This window comes from Phytophthora cinnamomi, assembly GCF_018691715.1.
Source record: "Phytophthora cinnamomi strain GKB4 chromosome Unknown Contig126, whole genome shotgun sequence".
Classification (NCBI taxonomy): Eukaryota; Oomycota; class Peronosporomycetes; order Peronosporales; family Peronosporaceae; genus Phytophthora; species Phytophthora cinnamomi.
Window position 1 is genome coordinate 701,445 of NW_027151059.1, and position 11,294 is coordinate 712,738.

General features: G+C 54.3%; 4 protein-coding genes across 4 annotated transcripts; 3 read left to right on the forward strand and 1 right to left on the reverse strand.

The window, feature by feature from the left end:
* Positions 1 to 1,743: 1,743 nt before the first annotated feature.
* On the forward strand, positions 1,744 to 3,255 carry IUM83_10947 (Gamma-aminobutyric acid type B receptor subunit 2; the record flags this gene model as incomplete). The annotated part of the gene is made up of 3 exons (XM_067935479.1): positions 1,744 to 2,278; positions 2,352 to 2,465; positions 2,528 to 3,255. The coding sequence occupies 3 exons, from the start codon at positions 1,744 to 1,746 to the stop codon at positions 3,253 to 3,255; spliced, it is 1,377 nt and encodes a 458-aa protein (XP_067780528.1).
* A 61-nt stretch (positions 3,256 to 3,316) lies between these two features.
* On the reverse strand, positions 3,317 to 5,206 carry IUM83_10948 (NAD-dependent epimerase/dehydratase; the record flags this gene model as incomplete). The annotated part of the gene is made up of 1 exon (XM_067935480.1): positions 3,317 to 5,206. One exon carries the CDS (start codon positions 5,204 to 5,206, stop codon positions 3,317 to 3,319), a length of 1,890 nt encoding a protein of 629 aa, XP_067780606.1.
* A 1,668-nt stretch (positions 5,207 to 6,874) lies between these two features.
* Positions 6,875 to 8,292, forward strand: IUM83_10949 (Short/branched chain specific acyl-CoA dehydrogenase; the record flags this gene model as incomplete). Its single annotated transcript, XM_067935481.1, has 3 exons — positions 6,875 to 7,671; positions 7,787 to 7,859; positions 7,972 to 8,292. 3 exons carry the CDS (start codon positions 6,875 to 6,877, stop codon positions 8,290 to 8,292), a joined length of 1,191 nt encoding a protein of 396 aa, XP_067780573.1.
* A 1,468-nt stretch (positions 8,293 to 9,760) lies between these two features.
* IUM83_10950 (Short/branched chain specific acyl-CoA dehydrogenase) lies at positions 9,761 to 11,042 on the forward strand (the record flags this gene model as incomplete). Its single annotated transcript, XM_067935482.1, has 3 exons — positions 9,761 to 10,557; positions 10,676 to 10,748; positions 10,824 to 11,042. The coding sequence occupies 3 exons, from the start codon at positions 9,761 to 9,763 to the stop codon at positions 11,040 to 11,042; spliced, it is 1,089 nt and encodes a 362-aa protein (XP_067780684.1).
* Positions 11,043 to 11,294: the final 252 nt, after the last annotated feature.

The following is an 11,294-nucleotide window of genomic DNA, read 5'->3' on the forward strand; positions in this document are numbered from 1 at the left end:
CAGCGACTTGATCTACAACACCTGAGACAGCTACAAAATACACAGCGAGAAGAACTGCATCTACAACGAGAAGAGATAGCTGCGTTAATGCAGACTGCGTCTGAAACAGAGCGCAAGCTCGCCGATGTCACCAACGTACATGACGCATCTACAACAAAGCTGCAGTATCTGACTGAATGCGGATTGGTGGCGAAGTATTTCAACGCGCTAAAGCTGAAAGTTTCGATAAGGAGATACCAACGACAGTCAGTTCATTTCAGCCAAAAGAATGCTCGGCGGCGGTACCTTGCTGAACTTTTCTCTAGCTGGTACTCATTTGCACACAATTCTCGGGTGTTGAAGTCGGTTGTTGATCAAAAAGTTAAGCGTTGTGAGGCTGTGCTCACTCGCACCATCCTTCGAGAATGGCAAACTACTGTTTATCTAAAGCGTGTGGCAAGACAAAAGCAGCATAAACTACAGCACCGAATGCGTTTGCGGATCATCAAGAACGTTTTTGCAGAATGGCATCACTTGATTTATCGCGAGAGAAATATTCGTATAGCTATGGATCAGCTTGAGACTATAGCTCAAAAAATGAAGGTAAAAGTGGCACTGTTGCTATGGCACCAAAAATGTCGTCAACAGCGACAACGAGTGCTTCAAGAGCGGGAAAAGCATAGGAAAATCATGCAATTCTTGATGGGGCGGCAAGAAGCTGGGCTGGTGCGTACATTCCACTCATGGAAGGAGCTTTATCGTTCGAAACAAGCAGTCCGAACTCAAGCACACCAACGTTATTCTAGAAAGTGCCAGGCAACGATCTCTGAGAGCTGGCAACGCTGGTGCTCAGTTATACAAACTCGGAAGGCCCAACGTAAGGCGGTTCAATGCATGCAAACCATGACTACGCGATATTTTTTCCGCGTTGCCATGTCAAGATGGAGGCGTCACCAATTCTTGAGCCAGATAGCGGTACTGCGGTCTGGTAATGAGGATCTGGCAAACCAAGTAATAGAAACAAGCCGCCGATTGGAAAGCGCAACTTTGAGTGTAGACAAGCTCTCGACAGAGTTGATGGAGCTGCACGACAAACTTTACGAGGTTGAGTCGAGATCATCAGCTGTAACTTTGGAAGTCTCGTCTAACGAAGCGAGGCGGAGTAGACAGCTGAGTTGCCTGAACGTTCTGAGCAAGGTCATGCTGAAGAGGATGATTTCCAGAGAAGTGTCGGAAGCTTTTACGTTGTGGAAAGCGACACTTATAGCCTTCCGAAGAAAGCGTCGAGTGCTTATGAGTATGGTTCATATTCGACAAAGACGAGCTCGGTTGTTCGCCTTTTGGCGGTGGAAAGTGAAGATGCTGCGATTGCGCCAGCTTGATTCTCTGAAAAAGCTATGGGGTCGAAACGATCTGCTAACAATTGTGCGGCGGTGGAGAAAGTATGCCACAACTCAAGGGAAGCTTAGACTGTTTCTCACTAAGCGCTGTCTGCTTTCGAACATAAGGCGGGGGCTATCCACTTCTATCGCGTTCAGACTCTGGAAGACTAGGTCAGAGCAAGTCATGGCGCTTCAACAGGTAGCGGAGCTCCATGCAAAACTTCGAAATGAACAAACGTCATGCTCGACACATCTACGAAGATTAGCGCTTGGAAAATGGTGCTGGATAGCGTACCACCATCGTCTTCGCCAAATGAGGACCTTCCTCTCTCGGTGCTACGCCAACTCAATTAAGAGCAATGACAGAAGACATCAACGTGTGATGGAGGAGATGCAGCTCAACAGTGAAGCGGCTCTAGCCAAGGTCAAAGAACAGAGTGAGGCTAGAGCGCATGCGGAAATGGGAGCATTGTCTGCCGCTGAAGAGCAATTGACCGCCGGATCCTCCTTCCAAGCACTACAGACACTAATTCGTCGATTGTTCCAGCCGACGACTGTGAAAGACCTGTTCGTCAGCGTGGGTAGCACATTTGCTCAAATCCTTCACGGTAGTGCGGCAGTCCTCTTCCTGTTTGATCCAGGCAGCAACGAACTTTGGACTCAACGCGAGGAAAACCAGCTCATCCAAGTGCCAGCCTCTCTCGGTATTGCTGGTAGCACGCTTTCAAGTGGGGCGACGCTTATCATCACGGATGTTTCATCGGATTCGCAGTTCCATCCCATGGTAGATCAATTCGTCTTGAGTGATCTGCGGCAGGACGACGCTACCTCAGCACTAATGATGGCGACTCGACCAAGTGCTCACGTGACCAAGCCAACGGTTGGAATGGTGTCTTCGGCTCTTATATCCCCTGATGGTTTGTTTAGTTTGTTTGCATATCCTAGCAGGGATATAGAGTGGAGTTAACTTGCACACTTTGTGTTATCTAGGAGCCGTGTATGGCATTCTTCAAGTGGCATTCCCCACTTCAAGTCTTTCGTCAATTGACCGTCGGGTCCTTGTCACTCAAACGCAGCTCTACAGCAAGACATGTTGCTTCTACGGTAAGTTCTTGACTTGACTCGCCTTTTGTGAATCGCTTCCCGACTTACATTTTGTTCTACAGTGGAGCAACTGGTGTTCGAAATGCTTCGCAACTGCCGCGATCGCGTTCGAGCTCGAGCCCCTGAAAAATTTATCACTCTTTTCAAGCAAAACAAGAACTGGAGGAAATACTTCGCGGCAATAGAGCGCAAAGCTGTAGACCTCGAAAGTAAACTTCGTGAAGTGTTGGATGAACGTGAACAGCTAATTCAGGCGAGGTCTGATCTACAAAAGCGGCACCAACATGTTAAAGACAAACTCGAGTCAAGTGAGCGTAACACGAAGGACGTGAGCAAGCTGGTGGTCGACTGGAAGAGGAAGCTGGCCAAGTGGCAAAAGGTGCTTGACGAAAAAGATCAAGCCATCGCGGAGAAAACTTCCGAACTGGCGAAGGTGAAGAAAGAGTTCGAACGCTACCGGCGTGAACGGCGCTCGAAGGAGTTACAGGCTGTGCTGAATTCGTCAAACACTGCAGTCAAGCGACCGAGTTCCATTTCATCCCCGCTCGAGGAATCTGACGACTCGATTGGCAAGTCTCCATCTCTTAGCGACCGCGGCCAGTTGAGCATCCTGAAGGCGGATCAAACCAGACTCAAGAGCCAACTCGTTCGCGCCGAAGCCGATAATCTGCTGCTCGTGAAAGCAATTAGCATCGCTCGCAACCAACACGGTGAGCTACCAAGAACTATTCAAGCCGAAGTGACACGAGTAGCTACACGTGTCTCTCGTCGAGCACCACCAGAAGCATAGATAGAAACTAGGGGATGTAGCACAAGCATCATTCATCGTGGACAAAGTAAAGATGTCTTGCCTACTTGTCCGTAGCCATCGTGTAATCCGGAGCATCCTTGGACAGAGCTGCACGGTAGCGGTCGTGCAAAATTTGAGACAGCAGCTCGTGCGTTCCCAGCGCGTCCGTGACGCGGACGTCCACACCGGGGTGCCTCCCACTGACGTCCTCCACGATCTCTTCGATGTCGCCCTTCTCGCCAGCGTGACGTCCATTAGACAAGAACATCTTGGCAACGACAACGATCCCCTGCTCCACAGTGTAGTGGTCGAGAGCCACAGCCAGCAGCGGGTCATTGAAGTCGTACTCGGCACCTTCGCGGCGCTCCATGCAAGCCGTGTCCACCAGCTTAACGTGCTGATGGGTCTTCAAAAGACCGCGCAGTTCTTGGGCGACGAACTCGCGGGATTCGTGGACATCTCGGTTCGGCGTGCCGTGGTCCACGACAAGAACCGTGACGTCCTCGTTCACCGTCTCGAAGTCAACAACGGCGTGAATGCGTTCCAGGAGGATCTGAGCGACGCGCGTGTCGTTCGCGTTCTCTTGGTCCACAAGACACCCACCAACACGAACAGTAAGCGGGGCCGAGAGCGCCGGCGTCGCTGCATCCCACACCTTGTTGATCACCTTGGGCAAGAACTCCGTGAGCGTCGAGCTCTTGCCGAAGAACAGCGGCAGCACCACAACCTCACTCGGCTGGTCACCACGAGCAACAAGATGGTCCGTCAACACGGCCTCGAAAGTCTTGGCTTCCAGTCCGTTCAGTTCCTGAGGGTCCACGCGGTTCGAGAAGCGGAAGCTACAGGGCACCACGGGCTGGCCCAGCGCCCGACTCAACCGGAAGCTGATCTGACGCAGGTCCAGATACGGCTCGGCACGCAGCGAGCCGATGTTCACCAGCACCACGAGACGCTGCAGAGTCTTCCTCGCTGCAGTCGGAGCCGGCGGGGTGTGAACTCCATCGCCGTTCTCTCCGGACGCCAGCTTGTCCTCCTCCAGCACCTGCGCGAGCAGTCCTTCCCGGTACGTCGGGTAGATGAGCTGCACTCCGAGCTCTTCCTTGATCCGTCGATTGAGGCAAATCTTGCTCTCGGCGTAGAAGCTCTTGGCCATGGCGCTCATGTTCTTCTCGGCCTCTTCCCACGACTGGCTGGGCGGCACGGGCACGCCCAGCAGTTCGCACGCGTAGGCCGTGACTTGGTCGGCCGGGGCCGGTTCATCGTCGCACATGTTGTAAACCCCTCCAGGGTTCGGCCGCGCCGCGGACGCCAACAAAATGCCGACAATGTCGTCAACGTGGATGCGGTTGAACACCCGCCCCGGGATGTGGATCCGCGACGCCGTGCCGCTGCGCACCTTGGTGATGGTGCCTCGTCCGGGGCCGTAGATTCCGGCGATGCGGAACACGTGGGCCGGCAGCCCCGAATCCAGCCACAGTCTCTCGGCCTTGATCCTCATCTGGGACCTCTTGACGGCCGAGCCGACCGGGGCCGACTCGTCCACGGCCACCCCGTTGGTCTCACCGTACACTCCGATGGTCGACAGGTAGCCGAGCCACTGCACCGAGTCCTTCGTGGCGCGGATGAGCCGGTCCCCCAGTGCGGCCAGCACGGGGTCCTCTTGGCCATCGACTCGGCCCGTGGGCACCGACACCAGCACGTGGGTGACGCCGTTCAGCGCGTCCTCCAGCGACTGCGAGTTGGTGGCGCCCCACTGCTCCCCATCGAAGAGGAAGATGTTCTGCGGGACGGTCTCCGATGCCTCGAACCGGAATATCTCGGGATCCGATTGACATAGTTGCGCGGCTGCGTCTGCGGAGCGAACCGTGCCCGACACGGAGTAGCCGGCAGCGTGGAATGCACGGGCAGCGCGGGACGCGGAGTAGCCGAGACCGAACACGAAGAGCTTCATCGTTTGGACAGCTCGCAGTCAAAAAAAGAGGTCGCGGAAAGAGAATCCGCCAATCAAACGACTCCTCACATCTTTTTGCATGTACACTCCCAACAAGAGGTAGTTGAGGGCTTTTGGTCTCTTTTTCTGTTATAGACACGGATTGACATATCTATCGTAACATTTGTGATCTCCCCCGTCATGAATCCAGACGACACGACTCTGGCATGCGCAGCGGCCTCGATGTGTGTGCTTGGCGCCGTCGTCTCCGACAAACGTACGTGGCCCGAGCTTCCGCAACACCAGTATACCGTGCCGCGAACCGACTGGGATATGATTTGGTCCCAACAAGTCTTCTCCATGGGCCGGTTCTGACGACATATACGCTGCACTCGTAGGCTTCTTCTGCGCGGCTGGCCATGCTTAACTGTGAGCAAAAGTTACACTGACTCTCATGTGAATTTCTCAAGGGAAAAGCGAAAATGTGCTGCGACCGATCTCCACTTTATTAGCAATAAAAGAGCCAAAAAGAGAAGAGGTGCGACCTGCCCCTTAGTACACTGGGAATTTTTCCATATAACTATAAGTAGGTCCCACGTATAACTTTATAAACAACTACTATAGTACTTAGTAGATCAACTCGTGAATGATAGACTACTACAGTAGTAGTATTATAGTACTACTGAACTACTGATGAGAGCTCGGCTGGCTGTTTGGCGGTTGCGAAGAACAATGATCACATACGTATACCACAGCCTGTGTGGCGGGCACGGCTGCCATACTTCCAGTCCCCGTGATTCTCGATAGTACTTAAGTACAACACAGTACTCTAAGTACTATCGTAGCAGATGGTATGAAAATGCGCAAAATACTATTTACAGTAGTAATAGTACTGCTGCTGTAGTACTGTATTGTACTGCCCACTGTAAAACCCTGGACGTGGGGCTGCTGTTCAGCGAGCTCTCAATGCACGGGCTGTGTACGAGGACGTGAAGCGAGACGCGCTTCAACTTGAGAGCAGCAGCGTTGATACACTTTCTGCACAGCAGATGATGAACTGTGCGTAGGGAACTCGGCGCACGCGCCGTGCCAGGGAAATTGCGCGCCTCGAACTGTGCGGGGACGCGGCGGAGGTATGTACATGTTTCAAGGTGTGCTGCGAAGGATGGCCGCTTTTGCACTGGAGAGCAAGTGTCTCCAGCGGAGACTTCGTGGGGTGATGCCACGGTATCAACCACAACGCGCTTGGCGCACTGGAAGACTCAGACCCGTGTTCGAACTTCGAACACGGAGCTTCGAACACGGGGCTGCTTGTAGCGCGGGTAGCTAGTAGACTCGACGTCGTGTTGCTGTTTAAGTTAGCTAGCAAAGCTGCCGCAGCCAGCCATTGCAGCGAGTGAGTCAACATCGAACGAGTACTCGACATCGATGGTGAGTGGCGAATGATGGATACTCGCCCGTCACGTTGGCCTCGTCGGATTGCAGAGCCAGGAGCTGTTGGTTCAGCGTGGGTCGACTGTCTCCGGGGCTGAGCTGGCTGCAAGCCGACCGCAAGCATTCGCGCGCGTGAGGCGGTCACACTCAGCGCCGATGTCGCCGGTAGACAGTCCAGACTAAGATGTTCGGCGTCGCGGCCGTCCCACGCAGCGCTCACTCCGCAATTCGCTGCCGCGCGCGAAAGAAGCGGTCATGTTCGGCCCCGACCGGTGTCCGCAGATCAAACTCTCGCCCGAGGACCGCGCGCTGTACGACCACGCGGCCAGGAAGTTCCTGCACGACACGGTGGCGGAGCGCGCCAAGTTCAACGCCAAGAACATCGACCCGCAGCATTGGGCGTTCGTCAAGCGCCGCAAAGAGGTCAGTGTCTTCAGCAGCGTGCCCGGGTCGACGAACGACTCAATCATCGTCATGGTGGGCACGGGCCTCATTGACGGCCGGGTCGAGGACGTCATGGGCGGACTTTATTGCGATACGACGCAAGAGCTCCGCACGGCTAAAGTGTTGCTGGGATACGACCTCAAGGACGGTTCCGTGCTCAACGCCCACGAGCGACGCACGTCCGAAGACCCGTTTCGCTTCGCAGGCATCAAGTGGTTCGCAGGACGGTGCGCGTGGGGGTTGCTACACGACCGAGACGCACTAACCTATGAGCGGATGGGGACCACGACGGATGCTCGTGGCCACGAGCTCACGTATCACACGTTGCAGTCCATCAAACGACCGGAATGGCCATCAGAAAGCACGCCGGGGAAGCTACGCCAGCACACTGCGTCGTGCTATCTGTACAGACGACACAAGCGCACCAACAAGACGGAGATTTTCCTGTGGGGTTCCATCCTCAAATTCGGCTCAGCGCCCGAGAAGGCCATCCAACTCGGCGTGGCCAGCACCTGGCTCAACGTCGTCCGCAGCCCTCGCGGAGGCCTCGCGAAGAAATTCAGCGCACTGATGGACGAAGCCGACAGCCACGAGTGGATGCCCTCCAGGTACAGCATGTACTCTAACGACCGTACCGACCGATGGCTGCGTGTCATTGCAACGCGGTCTTGGTGTCCCAACGCAAAGCTAACCTTTGATCCTCGTCCTGTTTTTCGTGTGCAGCACGAATTGTCACGTCTGCTCCCGCCGCAAACCAAAGCTCGGCTCGCATCCGCTCTGCGCTGGGTGTCACCAGGTGCGTACGCCGCTTGTAGCTGCTGCAAACAAAACCGTTGTGGTGGTCGGTCGTGCGTTGCAATCGAAGACTGACATTGATGGTTGACCAACCTGTGGTGGACCTTGGACAGAGCGTGTGCAAGGACTGCTCTGAGCAGCACTTCGTCTTCGAGCTGACCAAGTCCGGGCGAACCAAGAAGGAGCTGTTCTGCGCCACGTGCGTCAAGAACGTCACTGGCAGGGCGCACCTCGGGCCCAGGACGAGCTCGTCCCTTTCTGGCTACGACACGAGCGAGTGCTCAACAGTCAGCATGAGCAGCAGCGGTCGAAGCAGTCGGAGCGACAGCTTCCTCAGTCGCACGTTCAGCTTCAAGCGCCCTCTGGATCCGTTCCGCCCACGTGTGTCTCCATCCGATGACGAGGCCCCCGACGAGCTGGACCTCGATTGGTAGGATACTTGCTTTCGAAGGCGCGTGCGTGCCGCTCCAGTACCAAATCGAGTGCATCGGATTCAATATAAGCACTCGATTGTCGTGCGCGAAAAGCATGTTCAATCTCTAGTCAAGCAAGCGTGTGGCGGTGGCTGCCGTTGTGTAATTAAAAGCGAACTCGTTCGGAATCGTGTCGTATGCAACCAATCGATTTGCTCAATTGATTCTAAACAAAAACACCGGTCTGGTATCCACCCGCACTCATCCGATAGAGCGACTGCATCCTAGCGTTTGAAAGCAATGAGCCCAGGTCAGTGGTGGTGCGGCTTCGACTGTATCCCCATCGTGCATCGGAATATTCCATGTCTGATTTCATACGTGTTCTGCGCGATCACCGCCACCGCCGTTGCGTTCTTAGATCGTGAGACCGTCCATGCATTTTCGAGGACTTGAGATCTGTTCTCCGCCTGCGTGTCAGTTTCGTCTCGACCCTGCCTCTTGCGATCGAGGCCTCAGGGATATCATGGCGCTTAAAAGCATCGATGCGTGCTCGAGATAGCAAACTCCTGCCAAAGACAAAAAACAAACGGAAAAAAATCAATCGGAGAGCGCAATACACGCAAAAATTTAAGACTGCAGGAAGTCACAGCTAACCATTCCGATAGTTAGCGTTCTTTACAATCGACTGTAACGAAATTTTTGCTTTCGTCGTGTTTTTGATAACTTTTTATTTAAAAAATTGTCTGCCGCTAGCCGGGACCTCCACAAAAAGCTGCCCAACTTCGAGTGAATTGGTGGTACTGTAGGAACGGAATAAGTTCCCGCCTCACTTCGGATCACAGTCGCGAATGCCCTATTCCATAGGGACTTGCGAGACGTGAACTGTGCGTAGGGACTTGCTGCAGTTGCGAGGCGACGAGGCGGTCTGTGCGATTGCGACAGTATTGCGAACTGTGCGTAGGGACTGGAGTGTCGTTGAGAGGGACCCAGGCACTGGAGTGGCGTGGTGTTTAAAGTGGAGCCCCCATTCATTCATTCATTCATTCATTTGCTAGACGATATTTTATTCTACCATGTGTCACCTCCACGGATACACTGAGGACGCTGCGTCATGTTGGGATGACTACAGCCAGGAAAACAGTAGCAGCACCAAGGAAATCATGCGTTACTTTTGTAGCAGCCAGCCAGCAGTACACTTGCTGCGAGTCAATCGTTTGCTTACCGGCGGTACGTAGAGACCGCTGGATCCCGATCAACTTATGTTCGTCGTCACGATTGCCTGCGTCGGATTTCAGAGCCGGGTGCCTCATACACTCGACTGTCTCTGGTGCTAACATGGCATCAACACTTCAAGCGCATGGGCTGGCCGATCTTGATGCCGACGTCATGCTGGACTAAGGTTTCCGCCATTCGGACCGTCCCACGCTTGGCTCACAGCGCTCACAACACAACTCGCTGTCTTGCGCAAAAGAAGTTCTTGATCGCAGCAATGTTCGGCCCCGACCAGTGTCCGCGGATCAAACTCTCACCAGAGGATCGCGCGCTGTACGACCAAGCCGCCAACACCCTTCTACAGGAAACGATGGAGGAGCGCTCGAAGTTCAACACCAAGTACATCGATCCGCGGCGCTGGACACTCGTAAAACGGCGTAAGGAGGTCAGCATCTTCAGCAGCGTGCCCGGGTCGACGAACGAGTCAATCGTCGCCATGCTAGGCACGGGCTTCATTGACGGTCGACTCGAAGACATCATGGGTGGACTCTACTGTGATACAACCCACGAACTGCGCACAAATAAGGTATTGCTGGGCTACGACCTCAAGACCGGCTCCGTGCTCAACGTGTATGAAGACCCGACACCGGAAGATCCGTTCCGCTTCGCAGGCATCAAGTGGTTCACGGAGAAACGCGCGTGGGGGTTGCAACACCATCGAGGCGGACTCACCTACGAACGCATGGGGACCACGACGGATGCCTCTGGTCATAAGCTCGCGTATCACACGTTGCAGTCCATCAAACGACCGGAATGGCCATCAGAAAGCACGCCGGGGATGCTACGCCAGCACACTGCGTCGTGCTACCTGTACAGAAGACACAAGCGCACCAACAAGACGGAGATTTTCCTGTGGGGTTCCATCCTCAAGTTCGGCTCAGCGCCCGAGAAGGCCATCCAACTCGGCGTGGCCAACACCTGGCTCAACGTCGTCCGCAGTCCTCGCGGTGGCCTCGCGAAGAAATTCAGCGCGCTGATGGACGAAGCCGACAGCCACGAGTGGATGCCCTCCAGGTACAGCATGTACACTAACGACCGACCAACCGACCGATGGCTGCGTGTCATTGCAACGCGGTCTAGGTGTCCCAACGCAAAGCTAACCTTTGATCCTCGTCCTGTTTTTCGTGTGCAGCACGAATTGTCACGTCTGCTCTCGTCGCAAACCAAAGCTCGGCTCGCATCCGCTTTGCGCTGGGTGCCACCAGGTGCGTCTGCTGCGAACAACCTCGTTGTGATGCATAGGCTCACATAACTTCGGGCTTTTGGTGGATGTTGAACAGAGTGTGTGCAAGCACTGCTCCGAACGGCACTACATCTTCGAGCTGAGCAAGTCCGGGCGAGTCAGGAAGCGTTTGTTCTGTGCAGTGTGCATCAAGAGCGTCACAGGCAAGGCCTTCAGACCCAGGTCGAATCAATTTATTTTGTGTTCGACTAGTATAGACGGCAGGACGAGCGCCAGCAGCCGATGTGGTCACTTTTTCAGCTGTGCGTTCATCTAAGCTTTCCGCTTGACCTCGCTTGTCCACGATCTGGATTTCGGCTGGTAGGACACTCCACGCCTGTGTGCCACTACAAAAACTACATGTATAACGTCGGGCATATATTAATACATGTTGTCGTCGTGGCGAAAGATGTTCAATCCATTTTACCAATTTGTCCGCACACAAAGCCGTTTCTTGAAGATTTGCCCCATGTAGATGACATGACCTCTGGTCATACCTGTACAAGTTCCTTCCAGGTCAACTGGGTGG